At 43.3% G+C, this 20,729-nt stretch overlaps 2 protein-coding genes across 2 annotated transcripts; both read right to left on the reverse strand.

Annotated features, from left to right (window-relative positions):
• Positions 1 to 1,931: 1,931 nt before the first annotated feature.
• Positions 1,932 to 4,588, reverse strand: LOC119653616 (phosphoenolpyruvate carboxykinase [GTP]-like). The gene is made up of 2 exons (XM_038058385.1): positions 4,290 to 4,588; positions 1,932 to 4,085 (listed from the first exon to the last, which is right to left on the reverse strand). Exons 1-2 carry the CDS (start codon positions 4,319 to 4,321, stop codon positions 2,183 to 2,185), a joined length of 1,935 nt encoding a protein of 644 aa, XP_037914313.1. The 5' UTR covers positions 4,322 to 4,588; the 3' UTR covers positions 1,932 to 2,182.
• Positions 4,589 to 14,016: 9,428 nt separating this feature from the next.
• LOC119653433 (phosphoenolpyruvate carboxykinase [GTP]-like) lies at positions 14,017 to 16,602 on the reverse strand. Its single transcript, XM_038058014.1, has 2 exons — positions 16,324 to 16,602; positions 14,017 to 16,171 (listed from the first exon to the last, which is right to left on the reverse strand). Exons 1-2 carry the CDS (start codon positions 16,353 to 16,355, stop codon positions 14,269 to 14,271), a joined length of 1,935 nt encoding a protein of 644 aa, XP_037913942.1. The 5' UTR covers positions 16,356 to 16,602; the 3' UTR covers positions 14,017 to 14,268.
• Between the last annotated feature and the right edge of the window lie 4,127 nt (positions 16,603 to 20,729).

The raw sequence follows: 20,729 nt of genomic DNA on the forward strand, positions 1-20,729 counted from the left end.
GATTCCGTAGCCTACATAAAGATGAAATCTATGAGCGATATCGTCAGGTTGTGGGTAAAATCCGGCTCAACAGGTTGCGGTGGGCGGGTCACTTAATCCGTATGGATGAGGATGATCCAGCCCGAAAAGACCCTGCCTGAGGTGGAACGATGGCGTAGGTCAGGACGCCAGACAGCTTTTAGGGATATCGAATTGGTGGACCTCGGCGCAAAACCGGGATGTCTGGAGTTCCTTATTAAGGCAGGTCTAGACCGAATACCGCTTGTTGCGTCGTTGATGATGATGATGGAAGTCATGAATATGGCTCATCAAGCGGAAGTACATAGTCGCCGAGTTCGACAGGTAGTGGTCCTAAGGTATGGTGGTATGGTAACGCTTGATGTTATAAATGCCTCTTATTCCGTCAGATTGAAAGACATTCTAAGCACACTAGACAATAAATTCCACGTGCCGGGTTATCTCTTATGGGTATTGAGAGAGTATCTGAGAAACCACTCCCTGCTCTCTCAAGGACCAGAGGAGGATGGAGAACACATTAAGAGTAGTACGGGGATCCATCGCCCCTAGGATGGACCTCAGGAACACTTCTTACAATAGTCGTCTAGGACCCGACATGCCAGAATGGTCGATTACGCAGATGATGCTGCGACACTTGTTGCCGGACGCAATGTTAAACTTGCGCAAAGCAACCTTGACAACATAGTCACCCTGACTTAAAAGAGAATCCTAACCCTGTGTCCCATGTCGATCGGCGGGTCGCACCTTGGATTGACGATTGCAACAAAGAACTTTTTCAAGCAAATCAAAGCAGCGATTTCCGATCCACTTTTTGCTAAGGAACGTGAAACTATTGGTTGCTCGTGAAGACCGACAACTTACACTAAATGGGTGGTACCTCTCTTGGCAAAACGTGACAAGAGACGGATGGATTGCATCTCAGGTGCGTGGCTGGATCGAAAGCAAGTGAGTTTGACTATTTCTTTGGCCAGCTCCCAAGTGAGCATGGAGGTGGACGACGCTGATCACATCTTTTTTCTTCTGGAATTCGCCTTCATCTGTATACAGCTCTGTCTAGAAAACATTTTCAGAGAAATGCTGACAAGCGCTGGCAGCAGAAGCCATGTTGCCTATTACGTTCAGATTCTTCCTGTTGCAACGAAGATAGAACTCGACCGGTGGAGTAGCCGGATGGCGGGGGCTCCTTGAACTAACAGTTCCTTTTCTACCCCTCGCCGTTGGTAAAAGGAATTCCCTAAATTAGAGGCTCCTCGAGGCCCGATGGCTAGCCCGAAATAATGTCACAAACGTTTGCATGCTAGTTCTCCGACGACGGGGAGGTACCTGGTTGCCCCACGGCGTACCACTGCGGAAACTCAACAAAACTCTGTGCGTAACGGCATTCACATACCCTGACTCCAAACAAAAAGGACTTTTGTCAGGAAATTGTTCGGGAAAATTTTCGTCGGTTTTAATAGAACTGAGCTAATTATTAAGCCATCCCTATATTAAAACTCCTTTAGTTTTACACTGAATTTATAATGGAGAACTTCACGCATACACGCATTCACGGCGTTATCAATATAGTTCCAGCCGCTGCTAGCGACACACTGATCTGTTAGCACTAAAATCTGAGAAACATTCTTGGCATTGAAGCGTCCACTGTTAGATCCAAGAATTATTATGTAAGAAGCACCACCACCACTTTATTCTATTCAAAGTCCAATGGAACAATTTGTAACAACTTTTTGATTAGGGAGGCAAAAACTATGACCGACACATGTACAAGGCATTTCGAAATTAAAGTTTTTGGAGTAGTGCACAAGAAAGATTTGAAACTTAGGATTTCCAACCGTTAATCACCTGTACTGGTTTCAAAAAATTCCGAAAACCTGAGAATTACCACCAAAATCACTATTTAAAAATCCAATTTGAGATTCATTTCATTTTATTTGACTCTTTGGAAAATATTTTTTAAAATCGTAAAAAATATATTATAAAATCACCAATTATCACGATATTATCTTAGTCTAGGATTATATACCCTATAAGGGCGATAACTGCATATTTACATGGCACAAAGAACCTTATATAAATGATAATTATGTTACTGAATTTCGAACATTCACACTCTAGTTGCTTCGGGATAATAAGTTAGGAACAAAGACAAAAGGAGTTTTAAAATTTACATTGCTTCAACCCTGGCTTTCAACTTCTCCAATTCATCTTCAATCTCCTTGGGTAGATCAGAACCAACTTGGTCATGGAAGTAGTTGCGGATCTCCTCCACTTCTTCTTGCCAGAAATCTTTCGGCAAGGAGAACAGTCCATCGTAGTCAATCTTGTCAGCCATGCCTTCTAAATTCAATCCATCCTTTGATGGAATTCGTCCAATAGCTGTTTCCTTGAAGCAAGGTTCGTCATCAATACGCTTCAAGACCCATTCCAAAACACGAGTATTTTCACCAAATCCAGGCCACAAGAATTTACCCTCGGGGCTCTTACGGAACCAGTTGACGTGGAAGATTTTTGGCACCTTTCCATGTTGCTCCATACTCAACCAATGTTTCAAGTAGTTTCCAAAATTGTAGCCAAAGAATGGACGCATTGCGAAGGGGTCGTGCATGATCACTTTTCCTTTGAATTCAGCAGCGGCTGTTGCTTCACTGCGCATACCTGCTCCAATAAACACCCCATGGGACCATGAGTTTGCTTCGTAGATCAATGGGACTCCAGCAGGGCGACGACCTCCGAATAGAATTGCACTGATTGGTACTCCTTCTCTATCTTCCCAAGCTGGATCAATAATGGGACATTGATATGCTGGTGTGCAGAAGCGAGAGTTGGGATGAGCTGCTGGAGTTTTAGTGACTCCTAGTTCCCATGGTTTGCCCAACCAGTCAGTGACTTTGATACCAGGAGCCAAACTCTTCTCCATACCTTCCCAGAAGACACCTCCATCGGAAGTAGTTGCAACGTTGGTGAAGATAGTATTTTTGAAGATCGTTGCCATTGCGTTAGGATTCGTCACTTCACAAGTTCCAGGAGCAACACCGAAGAAACCGTTTTCAGGATTGATGGCACGCAACACTCCGTTTTTATCGAATTTCATCCAGGCAATGTCATCTCCAACGCATTCTACTTTGTAGCCGGGTAACGATGGTGTCAGCATAGCAAGATTGGTTTTACCGCAGGCAGATGGGAAAGCGGCAGTGATGTATCGTTTTACGCCTTGTGGGTTTGTGATACCCAAAATCAACATGTGTTCAGCCAACCATCCTTCTCTTTTTGCAATAGTGCAACCGATTCTCAAGGCGAAGCATTTCTTTCCTAGGAGAGAATTTCCACCATATCCTGAACCGTAGGATACGATAAGATTCTCAGCTGGTTTGTGTAGGATGATCGTCCTTTCCGGGTCACAAGGCCATGATGGGATTTCAATCACACCGTTTGCTGGAGTTCCTACTGAATGCATGCAGCGTACAAATTCCTCATGTTTCTTCAATTCGTCAAGGACAGCTTGTCCCATGCGTGTCATGATTCTCATTGAGGCAACGACGTATGCAGAATCGGTCACTTCAATGCCTATCTTGGAAAGTGGTGATCCAACCGGTCCCATGGAGAACGGAACAACATACATAGTCCTTCCTTTCATACATCCTGGGAATCTTTCGTCAATAGCCTTTTGCATGTCAGCTGGTGAAATCCAGTTTCCTAGGACACCCTTGACTCCCTCCTTGGGGGTAGGAATGGCTTCTTCTTTATGATCAGTACAGATGAAAGTTTTCGATTCAACTCTTGCAACATCAGCCGGATTGGTGGTGGACAAGAAACAATTTTCATATTTGGGAAGTGGTTTGATAGTTCCTTGCTCCAGAAGGAGTTTCTGCAATGCTTTGTTTTCCCGATCGCTGCCATCGCAGATGTGAATGCTTTCAGGAAGGCACAAAGCAACAGATTCTTCAACGAATGTCCGGACTTTTGGTGTTAGACTGGTCGCATCGCCATTCACTATTGGGACTCCTCGGATGTGGTGGGATAATCCTAGATTTGAGTCCTTTGTTCGGTTGCCGGCGACACCAGATGCTCTGTGAAGGATAAGTGGAAATAGTAGGTGAGAAAGTCCTTTCTTCTGGTTTAAATTGTACATTGGACGAAATTATTCCAAATATTAATCACTGACTGTATGACCTTATCAAGGTCAAAACTAGGTTCACTTTATGTTTACGAAATTTCAACAAACTTTTCGGCAGTATCTACAAAAGAAAATATTTATATGAATAACAACTTACGAGTCAGCTGGTTTTTCCACGAATTCGGGCATGATTAATTGTGTATTTTTAGATTAATCTTGAGAATTAAAATGACTGGTCTTTCACTCCACTGACTTCCACTTTTGTGTCCAAGAAATTTTCTTCAATTTATAGGAAAAGCCACACAATTTCTTTATTCCACTTTAATTTTCTCTTTTCACTAAAACTCTTTGTGATTAATTAACTTTCTTCTGAGAACGGAATTAAACTGTTCCTGTTCCTTATTTTCTCCTCCTTACTTCGCTCAAACTCAGGTTCCTGAAGGAACTGATACTCAGTGAACGACTTTTCCCCCTTATATACCGCTTTCTCGAACGCCTACTCTTTGGACCGCTTCTGTAGGCCGCTCGGTGGTTGGGCGAAATTTGGAGGCTCGCTCGTGATAACGCCAAAACGTGTCGTTTTATTATGGAATAAAGTTGGCTGACGCTCAAATTATTGTTGACTTGCTTACCAGCTTGTGCTAAATTATTTTTTTTTAAGGTTTGTTATTCCGAATTTCATAAGGTTCCCGGTCCCATATGTGAAACTTATTGATTTGGACTTTGGTTGTGTATGTGCTTCGGAAAAGTCTAGTGATAATTTTATCAGTTTCTGGTTCTCTCTCCGATTAAATTCTCATTCTGCGTTGATATCGCCTCTATTTTCGCCATAGAACCCACTCTTGAAGCCACTGAGGAATGTTTAGGAGAACATTCTGGTGAAGCAAGATTGGATGTCCCCAAAAGTTTGGAGTTTGAGCTCGTGGATGGGCAGAGAAGAGCCGAGAATTCGGCCGCGCATGTCATCTCCGGCTTTTTCTGTTGTAACGATTTTTCGGCCAGAAACTCGTGCTCACTATAATTAAATTATTTTCATTACTTTATGTTCTTGTTGATTGGCCTCTATTTACGATAGCTCACAACTTGTTGTTCTTGTACATGACCACCAAAAAGGTCAAATTTTGATAATGCGTAAATTAACGTTGACTTTGATGGGGACTTTCTAAATAAGAAGGTTCTACTCGTGGAGTATTTTAATTAACACAAATCAAATATTTGTTGTAAATTGTAACAGAAATTTCGATACAAAAAAAAGACAGAAGTAACTCCTTTAAAAGTGCCTCGGGGGCTCATGAATTGGACGAAGGGAACAAAGCCATTTCTCATTAAGGGACAGCGCGAATTATCCCTTAATTATTCCTAGGCCACAAATATTAGCTATAATACCCAAAACACCATTAAAAGCCATTAAATAAAGATCTTTGTTGTAGACATATATTTCCCGAAATCATTAGCAACTTAGCGGTCAGGACAGGTAGTAGTGTCCAGGTACTGCCAGAAAACTTCTATGTTTCGGTAAGTATTCTGAAAAAGGTATTTCTAGAAGGTACAAATATTATCGTCCTTTGGCAGGAATACTTCCTAATGGCATTCATAATAAATTACAAAACAATTCAAACTAAAGGTTGAACGCGTAAACACCCTATACACCATATCTTTGAGTATTTCCAGAAAAATCTCAAAATGAAGACCTGTTTTTTTATGAAAAAAAAATCCAGAAATTTTATCATAAAGCCTTGCATATTACAAATACCATCCTTTAAATACCATGAAACATTCAATGTTTTCAGAAGAAAGGCTTCTAAATTAAGGGTTTGACAGGGAAAGAAAGAAAGGTTTGCATAAACTTCTATACAAACTGCTGATGTCCTTTCTACCTTAATTCCAGATAAAATTCAAAATTAATAGCACACATAGTCGTACGATGATTAGGCAACATGAGATCCCCTTCCGAACACTCAGGCTGTAGTCCGCCAACTACATTATGAAATACAAAACACCGCGCTTGAGAGAGAACTGCATCTGGAATACTCAATTTCTCAGATCCCTTAGTCTATTTTGTACAATTGCTGGACTTTTTTTTCGTGAGTAGGGTAAACACCCTCCTGTCATCAGAGAACTAGCCTGTAATCGTTTCACACATTACTTCCGCCTATCCCTCCCGCTGTCCCAGCTCCCGTCAAGTCAGAGAATTCCTCTCACCAATGGGAGCGGAGAGGAGAAAGGGAGTTGTTAGTTCAGGGAACCCCTTGCCATCCGGTCCCTCCACCGGTTGAGTTCAATTTTCTTTGCAATAAGAAGGGCATAGCGCGCAACACGATTCCAACTGCCAGCGCTCTTCAGCATCTCTCTGACAATGTTGTCTGGTTCCCTTGTGTTTGCATAAAGCTGCTGATGAAAGCCGTCCAACCTCTCGCAAGAGAAAAAGTTGTGTTCAGCGTCATCCACCACTCCATTGGAAAACACACAATCAGGAGATCGCGCCTTCCCAATTCTGTGCAGGTTAAACTGAAAACCTTCCTGCCCGCTTAGAAGTTGGGTAAGGAAGTAATCAATCTCACCGTGCGTTTGATTCAACCACGGGTCTAAATTGTCGATGAGCCGCGCAGTCCATCTGCCCCTTAGCTCATTTTGAGAAGAGTTGCCACTCGGCAAGGGTGCGTTGACGTTCTCTCTTAAGTTCTCGCCCTTACGTCGGTAGATAGTTTTACGCTCCTTGACACGGAGGCAATGGGGATCACTCTCGCGATCACCATCACGGCCAGTTCGGAGACAGTACGATAAGCAGACGCCACTTGCAAAACTCCCAGTCTCTGCACTTGAGCAATGCGCTTACGATGCACCTCCTTGCCAAGGGCATCATCCCATACCTCCGCGCCATAGAGCAGAACCGACTGCATTGCTCTCATAAGGAGACGATATGGAACACTGGGTCGGAATTCTCCTTGTAGCCAAGATGAAATGATGGTTTGCTCGAAGAAGCTCACCTTCTTATTTAACCGCTGGTTTTGACTCTATAGTCAACTCGACGATCCATATGGGACGTTGGGTCGGGATTCTCCTTCTGGTCAAGATGGCTACTTCGGTTTTTTTGCAGCGTAAGGCTGAAATCGTGAGCAGTCAGCAGCGGATATCCACTTACCCATCGCATCAATATGCCAAGTCTGCTTTACGCCTATTCAACAGTGCGTCCGGCAACAAGTACCACCACGTCATCTGCATAACCGACAAGGCGCGAATCTTCGGGCATGTCGAATCTCAGCAGACTATCATAGCAAACGTTCCAAAGGTTCGGCGCTAGGATGAATCCCTGTGCTACTCCCGACGTGATTTCTATCCTCTGGCCTCTAGCGTCTCATAGAGCAGGGAGCGATCTTTCAGATAATACCTGAATATCCGCAAGATACAGCTTGGCACGTGGAATGAGTTTCCTAATGTGCGTAGAATATCTGTGCATCTTACGGAATTGAAGGCATTTCTGACATCAATCATTACGAGTGGCACTACCCGTCGAGATTGACGGCCTCGGCTCGATGAACCGCATCTACGACCTCCATAATAGCATCTACTGTGGATCTCCCTGTTCTGAACCGGAACTGCCTTGGGGATAGGTCTCCGGTAGCGCTCATCGTTCCAAGAAGTCTTCTCCTGATGAACTTCTCGAGCACTTTCCTGGCCGTGTCAATCATACACAGCGGTCAGCTGGTCAGCGTGAGTCTGGCCACTTTCCAGCAACAAGGAAAAATGCCCGCCTTCAAGCAAGCGTTAAACACCTCAAGTGGCAAATCTGACCGTTCGCGGAACACCAGTTTGTATACTTCCGCCGGGATCCCATCAGAACCTGGCGCCTTCTTGTTTTTCATAGTGAGAACCGCTTCTTCGAATTCCCTCATTGGGAAAAGGGGCAATCCTCGACGCTTTCCGCGCTACTGACATCAACCCAGACGGGATGTCTGGGGAACAATGCCCGTACAATGCGAACCATCAGGTTGGTACTTAGTATGCAGGGCCTCCGCAGAGCCCTGATTTTCCGAGTGGGAAGCTTGTAGCCAAGTCCCCACGGGTCCTCATTCACATCGTTGACAAGATTTTGCCAGCTCCGAGCTTTTCTTTTATTTATAGCGCTGCGGAATCTCCTTAACCTATACTCTGCGCTTATGGCGCATTCTTCCTCGTGCAAACGTTGTGCCAAACGCGGAGCTTATGACACTCCCTCCGTAGGTCGGTAATTTCTGCCGTCCACCAGTACGTAACACCCGGGGTCCCTCCGAGGCATAGAAGCCTCACTCGCCGTTATTATTGAATTCATTACTGAATTTACGATGGTGTCAACTGCAGTACTACCGCCCCCTGGACCGTCCTCCAGCGTGGCTCTGCCTGCTCCATGAGCTTCGACGAACTTCCCGATGTTCACCCTCGTGACATTCCACAAGCAGGGGGGAGCGTCGCGTTGGTGCTCGTCGGCAACGCGATGTACTGGTGATCACTTGCCCCGAAGTTTTCCAGGACTCCCCACCCGTTTACCGATGATGCCAGAGATTCCAACGTAAAAGTGATGTCTAAAATACTTCCTTCACAGCCTGGGCGCCGAGATGTTGGCGTGGATCCGATGTTTAGAACTACGAGCCCGGTTCTCGCCGCCATTTCCAGAATCCATTTCCCTCAGGAGTCAGACTGAGGCATGCTCGATTCAAGGGCCATGGTATTAAAATCACCCCTACCAGAATCCGTCCGTTCGTGCTCGAAACGGCGTCCTCCAGAGGATCAAGTCGGCGCCGAAAGTCCGACATCATCTCATTCGGCATCAGATAAACGCTAAAAACAAGTTATCTTTAAACACCGGATCCAAAAAAAACCCATTCCCTTGGCAAGAACACGAATTCGAACGTCGTCCCGAACCCAGATGGTAGCGGTGCCCGAGAAGTAGAGATGCCATGAGGCCGGGTCCCTGTTTCGATATTGCTCGCTAATTAGCACTAGATCAGCATTTACTTCGGCAGTGAACTGTACTAGCAACTGGTGAGCGCATGTTAATTTGTTGCTGAATGTAACCCTCCCGAATATGGTATATCATGCCTGCAGCTATCATTTTATTCCTGATAAGTTTGCCCAGTATAGTTCATCATCATCAACGGCCCAACAACCAGTATTCGGTCTAAACCTGCCTTAAAAAGGAACTCCAGACACCCCATGGTCCACCAATTGAATATACCTAAAGGCTATCTTGCGTGCCGACCTACGCCATCGCTCCATCTCAAGCAAGTCTGCCTCGTCTTCTTTTTCTGCCATAGATATTGCCCTTGTAGACTTTCCGGGCTGGATCATCCTCATTCATACGGATTAAGTGACCCGCACACCGCAGCCTGTTGAACCGGATTTTATCCACAACCAGACAGTCGGGTACTGCTCATAGATTTCGTCGTTATGTAGGCCACGGAATCATCCATCCTCTTGCAGGAGGCCAAAAATTTTTCGGAGGATTCTTCTCCCGAACGCGGCCAAGATTTCACAATTTTTTTTAAGAGCCAAGGTTTCCGAGGAATATATGAGGACTGGCAAGATCATAGTTCTGCATAGTAAGAGCTTTGACCCTATGGTGAGACGTTTCGAGTGAAACAGTCTTTCTAAGTTGAAATAGGCTCGGTTAGCCGCCAACAACCATGTGCGGATCTCATCGTCATAGCTGTTATCGGTTTTGATTTTCGACCCTAGATAGGAGAAATTATCAATGGTGTCAAAGTTGTAGTCTCTTATCTTAATTTTTTCCTTTTGGCCAGTGCGGTTTGATGTTGTTGGTTGGTTGGTTTTTGGTGCTGACGTTGCCACCATATATTTTGTCTTGCCTTCATTGATGTGCAGCCCAAGATCTCGCGCCGCCTGCACGATCTGGATGAAGGCAGTTTGTACGTTTCTGGTGGTTCTTCCCATGATGTCGATATCGTCAGCATAGGCCAGTAGTTGGGTGGACTTAAAGAGGATCGTACCTCTTGCATTTACCTCAGCATCACGGACCACTTTCTCAAGGGCCAGGTTAAAGAGGACGCATGATAGGGCATCCCCTTGTCGTAGACCGTTGTTTATGTCGAATGGTCTTAAGAGTGATCCTGTTGCTTTTGGTCAGGATCAGCCTAGTACGTCTTATCAATTTCGTCGGGATGATGAATTCTCTCATGACCGTGTACAGTTTTACCCTCGCTATGCTATCATAGGCGGCTTTAAAGTCGATGAATAGATGATGCAACTCGTGTCCATATTCCAACAGTTTTTCCATCGCTTGCTGAACAGAGAAAATCTGATCTGTGATTTGCCTGGAGTGAAGCCTCTTTGGTATGGGCCAATGATGTTCTGGGCGTATGAGGCTATCCGGCCTAGCAAGATAGCGGAGAATATCTTATAGATGGTATTCAGCAACGTGATACCTCTATAACTGCTGCACTGTGTGATATCTCCCTTTTTATGTATGAGACAGATAATGCCTCTTTGCCGGTCAACAGGCATTGATTCGCTGCCCCACACCTTGAGCACAAGTTGATGAACCACTTCGTGTAACTGGTCGCTTCCATATTTAACTAATTCGGCTGTAATTCCATCGACTCCTTTTGACTTATGATTTTTAAGCCGATGAATTGCACGGAATGTTTCTCCTATACTTGGTGGTGGTAGTATTTCTCCGTCGTCTTTAGCTGGCAAGACATCCCTGTACTTTTCTAGTTCAAAAACTTGTTGGTTCTCTCAGGCTTTCGTTTTCTATCGATGAAGTCGCTTCTCCACTCGACGAAGTTCTTGACATGCCCGCAGTCTTTGGCAGTGCAAAATATGCCCAATATGCGACAGTCTTCCATTCCGTTGCTAGTTTACATATATTCATTGCCGAACCAGTCATTCCGATCTTTTTGCGACTGGAGCCAAGTATGGGGTAGTTGTGCAGATGATTTGTTGATGCTTCATCCCCAGGACCTCTGATCGCTGCGGTTATTACGGCATTCATTTCCCTCTTATAGATGTTACGGGAGACTCTGTTTTGAATGGCTTCAGTATCCACTCCCACCTGACTATCGGAGGGGATTTGGAGGGGTATTGTTATTCGAGCTCAGAATACCATGCCAAAGAGATAGTAGTCCAATTCTATATTGGAATATTCTGACATTCATCAAGGCTGAGAGGTAGCGGTGTTCGATTTGGTTGAAAACGCTCCCGTCTGAAGAGCTGTTTGTGAACCGCTTTCCGCGCAAACCAGGTACTTCCAACAAACGCGCCGTGCGACACTGCTAGTTGGGTAGTCCGCAATCCGTTGTCATTGGTAGCTTTGTATAAGCTATGGTAGCCAACGTATCCCTACTTGACTATTAAAATATTCAAGTATCATACCTGAAGCAGGCTTCGAGTGTTCGTTCAACTGCCTCGTAGAAGGTAGGATACCTCTCCTATTCTGAAGTGTCCTCTGCACGGTCGTAAAAGTCAATGTGATATATATATTTATTTTCGAAATTTGTTTTCAAAGTCGATAACAGTAGGTTTCATTTTTTGGCTGACTAGGAAACCAACTCCGAGCATACGGTTTACTGGATGACCACTATAATATATAGTGTAACGGCTCTTCTCCCAAGCTGTTACATCTGCTGCTCGGCAACTCCTTTTTTGCACAGATAGCGCACGTTCCATTAGGAAATACGCAAATCTTTCGTCCGCTTTCGATGCCAGGTTCGTAGTAGTGCTGTCAATCCTTTCCGAGGCTCATGGCGCGGCTTCTTGACTTTGGTTTTCTTCCAACCTCAAGGACCAGTTGGCACAATTTGGTTTTAGTTGCTGGAGACTCGCCTTCATCCTTCTCTCTTTTCGCTTTTTATTAAGAAAGAACTCCCAGCAATCACCACGAGGAGGTAGAGTTTCGTAGCAGAGCTGTTGATGGTGTGTGTGTTGATGGTTTCGATAGCTTGCGAACATTCTTTCTGCGCATTGGCCTAGATGCATCAAAAGTTACGAACATGTTACTTTTAGTTTCCCCAGATAGAGCATTTTCTCACTCTCCATGATGGTTTACGATACACAGTATAGCCCGATGGTCACTTTGTGTAGATTGTTCGCTAACTCGCCAGGATATTTCCCTCATCTGTGCACTGTTTATTAAAGTTATATCTACCACTGAGCATATCCTCCCATTGCAGATAATACAGATACTTCCGATATTAGCAAGCATAATGCCCAGTGATGAAAAGGCTACCAATATTAGTCCCGTCTATCTCTAGATCATGTAACAGTTGCTTATAATCCTCGACAAAGCGGACAAAAATCCCATTCCCATCCCAATTTTGGCTCTTAAAAATCGATTGTCAGGTGTTGTGATTGTTTCCTCGAATGAGTATCTTCCAGTCGCCTAAGTTGCGCATCTTTCTCCTTAAGCAAGTTCCCTTAATTCTTGTAACATTGTTATCAATACCGCTGAGCGCTAGTCTCCCTTGACCTTCTGTAAAACCTCAAAGATCATCCTACTTTCGATAACAATTGCATCTGGATGAGACTCCTTTCATTAAAATTGTCTATTTAGCTTCACAATTATCCAAGCATTTGCTCCCATCTTCTGAAATTACATTTGTAAACCTGACTTGAGTTGTCGACATTATGCTCTCCCCAGTGCTGCCTTTTTGGAACTTCTGTATGTTTTTGGGATTGAAATCGTTGAAATCCACCGCTGCGTCTCCGCTCCTCTTTATGCTTTGCGCAGCTTTCCATTTTGGGCTTCTTTAAGGAACTCGCTCCACATTTTTAGTAACAGTAGGTACCTGTGTGGGGGGGGGGGGGGAGTTTGAGTTTATAAAGGGTCTGCAGTCACTCGTGAATATTGAATGTGTTGATAAGTTTGCTTACCTTGGCGTGCAGCTATGGAAACACGACAGTGAAGCGGACGAAACCAACCGGCGAATAAACAAAGCAGATGGAGTCTCTCAGTTCTCCCATCATCGGAATCGAAAAACTTATAAAGGAAAATCAAACTTAGCATATACAAAACGAAAATAAGGCCGTGTTCCGTAGAGTCTCATCCCCATCCAATATAATAAAATTGCTTCCTTTGCAATAGACCGGCCGCGTGCGGCGCAAGGATGATGCCAGAATCCCCTAAGGCACATTAGAAAAGAAAGTCCAAGGTGTACAACCACCGGAGGAGTCACGAAAATATTTGGAGGACTCAATTGACGCAGACTACAGAACTCTTTTAAAATTTGGAACCTAGAGGATGCTATCATTGGATCGAAGCAGGTAGAGACGGTGTATCCTGGAGGTCAAGGTTCGATTTAGACCAGAGCTCGGACGACGATATCGCTGGAGATTTTCTTCAATTAAAAATGAGGACCCAGGCACCCTTCCAAATAGATATTTCCGTAATCTAAACTTATTTTGTATAGAAATGAGTCGAAGGAACGGAGGATGATTTTATTATGAAAATCCTAGACGCTGATTACTTATGAGCCAAGTATACTTTCGAAGATTTCTATTTCCTGAAAACAGACAAACGACGGAACCAATTTTAATAAAATTTAGTTCTATCAGAAAACTTGATTAGGTAAAGCTGCTATGGTATCTCTGAATGAGAACAGGAATAAGATCACTGAGGCATATGGTACTATGTCAACATTCGAACAGATGGATCTGATAACGAAAGAGTCCAACAGTTTGTTTATCAGAATGAACCAATTCACTGGAGAAACAGATCACTCATAAATATTCCAGATAGATTTAAAGCCTAGATCCAAGTTGAACAGTTATCACACGGTTCAAACTTCGAAGTAACTTATTCACTTATAAATTGTACCCACATACACAGAAGTAGCTCTCCTTGTCAATTTTTCAATAACCAAATGAAACCCCCTTTATGAAACCACTTTTAATTGAGACACCGAAGTTTCCCTTTAATTAATTTTATTTGTCTATTTTTTATATGCACATTCCTAAGTATAAAATTTTATCACAATTCTTCATAAACTTAAACATACCCTATAAGGGCTATAAATATCTATTTACATGGCACAATCACTCCAAAGGTAAAACTATACTTTTTACAATTTCAGCACTCACACTTTGGTAGAAAGAATAACGAACTGTGAATCTTAGCCTAACAAATTTAAAAAGCCTAACTACATTTACATAGCGTCAACGCGCTCTTTCAGTTTCTCCAACTCATTCTCAACTTCCTTAGGCAGATCTGATCCAACTTGATCGCGGAAGTAGGTACGAATCTGTTCAACTTCAGTTTGCCAGAAATCTTTTGGCAACGAGAACAGCTCATCCATATCAATATGCTCCTTCAATCCGTCCAAATTGAATCCATCCTTAGTAGGAATTCGTCCAATAGCTGTATCTTGATAGCAAGGTTCATTGTCAATACGCTTCAGAGCCCATTCCAAAACACGAGTGTTTTCACCATATCCAGGCCACATGAATTTGCCCTGGGCACTCTTACGGAACCAGTTGACGTGGAAGATTTTTGGAACTTTGCCACGTCCTTCCATGCTCAACCAATGTTTCAAGTAGTCACCAAAGTTGTAGCCGAAGAATGGACGCATAGCGAAGGGATCGTGCATGATCATTTTTCCTTTGTGTTCAGCGGCGGCTGTAGCTTCGCTGCGCATAGCTGCTCCAACGAATACTCCATGTGTCCATGAGTTTGCTTCGTAGACCAATGGAACCCCAGCAGGGCGACGACCTCCGAAAAGAACTGCACTGATTGGGACACCTTCTGGATCTTCCCATGCTGGATCGATGATGGGACATTGAGATGCTGGTGTACAGAAGCGAGAGTTTGGATGAGCTGCAGGGGTTTTACTGACTCCTAGTTCCCATGGTTTGCCCAACCAATCAGTGACTTTAACACCTGGAGCTAAGCTCTTCTCCATACCTTCCCAGAATACACCACCGTCTGATGTTGATGCAACGTTAGTGAAGATGGTATTTCTGAAGATTGTTTTCATTGCATTCGGATTAGTTTCGTCTGAAGTTCCGGGAGCAACACCGAAGAAACCGTTTTCGGGATTGATAGCACGCAATATTCCATCCTTGTCGAATTTCATCCAGGCGATGTCATCTCCAACGCATTCTACTTTGTATCCGGGCAATGATGGTGTCAGCATAGCGAGATTCGTTTTACCGCAAGCTGATGGGAAAGCTGCAGTGATGTATCGTTTTACGCCTTTAGGGTTTGTAATGCCCAAAATCAACATGTGTTCAGCCAACCATCCTTCTCTTTTAGCGATTGTACTTCCAATTCGCAAAGCGAAGCATTTCTTTCCAAGAAGGGAATTTCCACCATATCCTGATCCATAGGAGACAATGAGATTCTCAGCAGGTTTGTGTAGGATGATTGTCCTTTCAGGATCGCAAGGCCAGGATGGGACTTCAATGATTCCATTTGCTGGAGTTCCTACTGAATGCATACAACGCACGAATTCCTCATTCTTCTTCAATTCATCCAGGACAGCTTGGCCCATGCGTGTCATGATTCTCATTGAGGCAACGACGTATGCAGAATCGGTCACTTCAATACCAATCTTGGAAAGTGGTGATCCAACAGGTCCCATAGAGAAGGGTACAACATACATAGTCCTTCCCTTCATGCATCCTGGGAATCGCTCATCGATTGCCTTCTTCATGTCATCAGGGGAAATCCAATTTCCCAAAGTTCCTTTGATTCCATCCTTAGGGGTTGGAATGGTCTCCTCCCTGTGTTCGGTGCAAATGAAAGTTTTCGATTCGACTCGGGCAACATCTGCTGGGTTGGTTGTGGCCAAGTAGCAATTTTCATACTTTGGAAGGGGCTTGATCGTCCCTTGTTCAAGTAGAAGTTTCTGAAGGGCCTTGTTCTCTCGATCACTTCCGTCGCAAATATGGATGTTTTCGGGAAGGCATACTGCCACACATTCCTCGACAAAGGTACGAACTTTAGGTGTCAGACTAGTGACGACACCATTCACTACGGGCACTCCACGAATGTGATGGGACAGGCCCAAATTGGTACACTTGGTGCGATTACTGGCAACACCAGTTGATCTAGAAATGAAAGTTAGAAAGGATTGGTTAGTCAAACTGGTCTGTTATTCAACAAAACAAATAACAGTAAAATTGAAGATACGAATTTCAGATTTATTCGAAAATTGGCACTTCATTGTGATAAAACATGAAACCACTCATCTGATACTTACAAGTCTGTATGTTTTTCGATGAATTCAGGCATGATGAATTTGTATCTTTGAAACTTGCACGAAAATAGATTTTTCAAAACCTTTCACTATTGTGTTACGAAACTATCACAATTTTTCTAATCTTTTCACTGAATTTTCCACTATTTCACTCTAGTTTTCTCTGTCACTTGATCTTCTTCTCGACTAGCTTTTCTTTTTCTCAAAACCAAGTCAAGCTCCTAACTTTCCTCCTCTAACTGTACTCAAACTCAATTTCTTGAGAGAACTGATACTCACTGAACGGCCACTTGGGCCTTTTATACCGCTTCATCAGTCGCCTACTCTGGAGGCCGCTGGTTCTAGCCGGGCCCTGATTGGCTGCCGGCCGGGGGCTCGTCCGAGATAGCGCCAAATGGAACATTGTTTATGTGGAACCAGTTTTGCGATCAGCTTGTTGTTAACTCGGCCTGGGTAGACTACTCTAGATTTTCCCAGTGTTTTTGTTGTAATTTTCATTGCTCATAGTATGCTGCACCGTGTTCCAATGTAGAACTTGTTGACTTGGACTTTGGCAGTGTGCGAGTTTGTTGAAATATCTGGTGACAATTTTATCAGCCTCCTGTTCATTCTGAGCTCATTTTTTTATCGGGCTTTTGTGTGCATATCTATGCCTATAGATACGGCTAGCATTTAGATTCTTGTTGCTAGTTGTAGATATTTATAGAGGCGAAGCAGTTTTGAAAATAGAAATGAAAAAATCTGAAAAGTCTTTAGATGCATAGATACACACCCATTTTCTCTGGAAACTCCACAACAGTCCGAGAAGCATGCATTATATCAAAAATTTGGGTCCACATGAGCAAATATTTTCTGTACGATTAGATCTCAGAGGCTCGTGTATCTTTTATTATTTTTACTTTGGCTGGTTGTTGATCGCTTTCGTCTTCGCGTGGGTCACATGGTTTCCGTTCTTCTTGAGGAAATTCGGAAAGGTCGAATCTTGTGTGGCATATGTTATCTAATTGTTTATAGTTAGTTGGCTTCTTTCAAAGATGCATCATTAACTTATTGAAGAGATTGCAAACAGAACTCGTGTACAACAGATTTGAATCAAAAACAAGCGTCAGACATAAACAAATTTGTTATTCAAAGAGAGTAATATAACGTGATCACGATTGGATCGAAAATAAATAATATTGTTCGCATGGACCAAAAATTAGCTAGAATTGCATCACGACTGAAGATAACATTACTAACAATAACGCTCCATGGATCTAGTTGTCATAAAGGGTGGGGCTTCATCTCAACAGCAAGATAACCGCATCTCTTCAAGAGGTAGAAAAGAAAAAAGCTTCGAAAAAGTATCTACCGTACCGCCGTACAGGTATGAATAGCATTTGACATCAACTGATGGACGCGCTTCAGGTATAAAAGATTTTTAAGTTTTTTTTGGTAAAGATAATTATGACTACGGTTCCATTCCTAGTACCGTCCTATTTACTTGATTGAGATGCCGGCATTTTGTGTTTTATACAATTATGATACAATTTTAATCGCTAAAAATTGTAGAATTTCTACTAAACTTTCCATTATTCTTCTCTATGGTTTGATCTATATTACCGAAAAATGTTCTTCTAGAATGAACTTAAGAGGGCCATTATTAAATGTCTAATATATACAATATGGGCAACTATTATTTACTTTGCTTAAGCAGATGTGAGGTATCTCCCCTCTTTCGCTATCTTATCGCTCTTTAAAGTCCAAACCAAATTAATTCACTAGTTGCATGCCATATCTTATACCTTATCAATAGGTAAAAATAAACAATAAAACAATTTTAATTACGTTTTGCTTTACAGAAGGTCTTTAAAATATAACCCAGAACCAGAATGGATTTTTAATAATCCTTTTACTATTCTGACTGGATAGCGCCTAAATGAATATCCGAGAAAGGTTTGGCCTTTCAGGCTAACTACAGAAAAAGTAACTTCGACCATATGGTTTATTAATGGGAAAAAAATCCAGGATTCTTTTATTTACGATCAAAAAGTAGATTAGATTAGATTAGTAGTAAAGAGTTCTTTCATTAAACTTGAATTGAAAATACCATTTAGGTATGCCATTATCTCGAACACCATATTTACGGAATCTCCAGATATACCATTACGCGCAAACCTTCCTACGAATAAAAATATCCTCTGCAAATGCACACCGGTGGGTACATGCACGTAGCCACAGGCATTTGTCTATGCACATGTTTGCATGACCTAAATTCACCTGTGCGGCATAGCGCGTCAAGCAAACGTATGCGTGATAATTGTCGGTTTCTGGTTTCAACTCGATTTTCGGAGAAGTTTCTTCACTATTTTACGTGAAGTAGTCCTGCAGCGACAGATTCGTCGGCCCTCGTGGGATAGTGGGACCACTCTCGCAGCATGACTTTATCACCAACAAAAAGAAAAAAATCATCGACAGAATGCAACCTTAGCGAACTCAAATACCTCTGAGATTTTACCGAGGCTTAAGTTGCAGTAAATTTACGCAAAACAGCGAAATTTTGATTTAATATAATATTGTAAATATTTGTAGAATTTCCACCAAACTTTCCAGTATTCTTCTCCATGCTTTGGCCTATATTCCTTCAAAACCTACTTTAAGGTCGCACTTAAGGAGTGAAATATATATGATTGTCATTTATTCCTTGGTGGAATATATCTCGTCAACCAAAGCGATTCAGCGATTTTCTGAGACGTATGCACCCCTTTCTTCTCTTCTGCGCCAAGTGACCTTGGGATGACCCAGCGTCGGCTCCTTCCTTCGGTGAGTGGCTTCCACTGCATGGCGTAACCCGCAATGCAATTGTCGCACCTCCTTAAAATGCGACCTATCCACTCTTCCTTCTTCCAATCACAGTGCGTACAAGTGCCAGGCCTGCGCGCCGACCAACTTGTTCGTTTAAAATAGGGGCAGGCCAGCGTGCTCCGGCGTACGATCCAGACCGATTTTGACGAATGCTTGGAGCTATTGAGTAACAATGGAGTTCACTTTCCATGTGCTACATGAGATATAGCAACAAATAAAAAATACTAGCACAGAACAGTCTCAACTGGATCCTAGTGTTGAGATAACTGCATTTTCAGATTTTAGACAAGACAGCGACAGTGGATTTAATGCGGTTAATGCGTCGCGCAACAACTAGTGCGGTGCCACCGTCCGCAAAAACCACGCTTCTTAGATATACAAATTGATGGAAGCTTTCGATGCTCTATCCATTAATGTAGGCAGAGGTAGTGTGATCACCAGCCAGGCTGAAAACCTTGGTTCTCCAGAGACATTTGGCCAATGTAAATGACCCGGTAAGAGAGGAAACAGATACCATCAAAATTGTCGAGGTGTTTGAGTAAAAATGTCATGGTCCATGGAATTCCTCCACATCCTCCGGACAGGGCAGCATATAGAACGTCACCGATAACAAGATCAAATAATATCGGTGACAGGATACAACCCTGGCGGAATCCGGTTTGGATCTCAAAATCCTCCGAAATTTTACCACAGTGCAGCACGTAACACTTGGCGCTATCATATGCCGCTCTGATAATAGCTACTAGTTTCTCCGCAATGCACCTCCTATATAGAGCACGCAGAGACACTCCCTGTTCACACTATCGAAAACTTTATCGAAGTCGATGAAGAGCAGATGAAGCATAGATCTAAACTCGGCACATTGCTCCTAAATGATCCTTATTGTGTTAATGTGGCCAATGTAGAAGGATGGGGAGCGGAAACCAACCTGCTCTCAATTAAACTTCTGAGATATTCTTTGATACAGTCCAGGATTATTTTGGGCAGGGAGCACGCAAATACTCCTTCAACTCAAAACAGAATAGACCGTTGAGCGACTTTACTGTGTTTGAGTGTTTTGAAGGCCGAAGTAATTTCTCCTCTGCTTAGAGCCATTAGCCATTTAATCTACAAGAGGAGGAACTTCATCGGATGCAATACGGTTAAGAACTGTGGTGGACAGCTTGTTGCACCTCTTCAGCTGATCGTCGTCGTGGATGAGGAGTCGACCGTCGACCGTCGACCGTCGACGTTTTTCCTAAGACCATCGAGAGATTTGCGACCACATGCAAATTGTTTCGTGATGTGGAGTACACTTCCGACATCAATGCGTTTTACGGCAATTTTCGATTCCCTAACCAGTGCAGTAGCAAATTCCCTTTTGACACGGCCCAGACTATGTCGAACTTGTCGGGATTTCGCTGGGTATCGCCCGCCATCAGCGGTCAGTAGGCGGTCAACCCTTTCCGTTCATCGATCCGCCTTAACGAATCCGCAATCAGCGAGATCCTATGATGCTCCTTTGCAGCGTGACCGACGATGACGACCAATGCTCATCGATATTCTCACGATGGTTGCTTAGTATA

Source organism: Hermetia illucens, chromosome 4 (assembly GCF_905115235.1).
Source record: "Hermetia illucens chromosome 4, iHerIll2.2.curated.20191125, whole genome shotgun sequence".
Lineage (NCBI taxonomy): Eukaryota > Metazoa > Arthropoda > Insecta > Diptera > Stratiomyidae > Hermetia > Hermetia illucens.

Excerpts from the sequence above, each read along its gene's own strand:
- LOC119653616 (XM_038058385.1), bottom strand. The coding sequence starts at position 4,321 with ATGCCCGAATTCGTGGAAAAACCAGCTGACTC. Across the intron at positions 4,086-4,289 it reads GTGGAAAAACCAGCTGACTC|AGCATCTGGTGTCGCCGGCA; the intron begins GTAAGTTGTTAT and ends TATCCTTCACAG.
- LOC119653433 (XM_038058014.1), bottom strand. The coding sequence starts at position 16,355 with ATGCCTGAATTCATCGAAAAACATACAGACTT. Across the intron at positions 16,172-16,323 it reads ATCGAAAAACATACAGACTT|ATCAACTGGTGTTGCCAGTA; the intron begins GTAAGTATCAGA and ends TTTCATTTCTAG.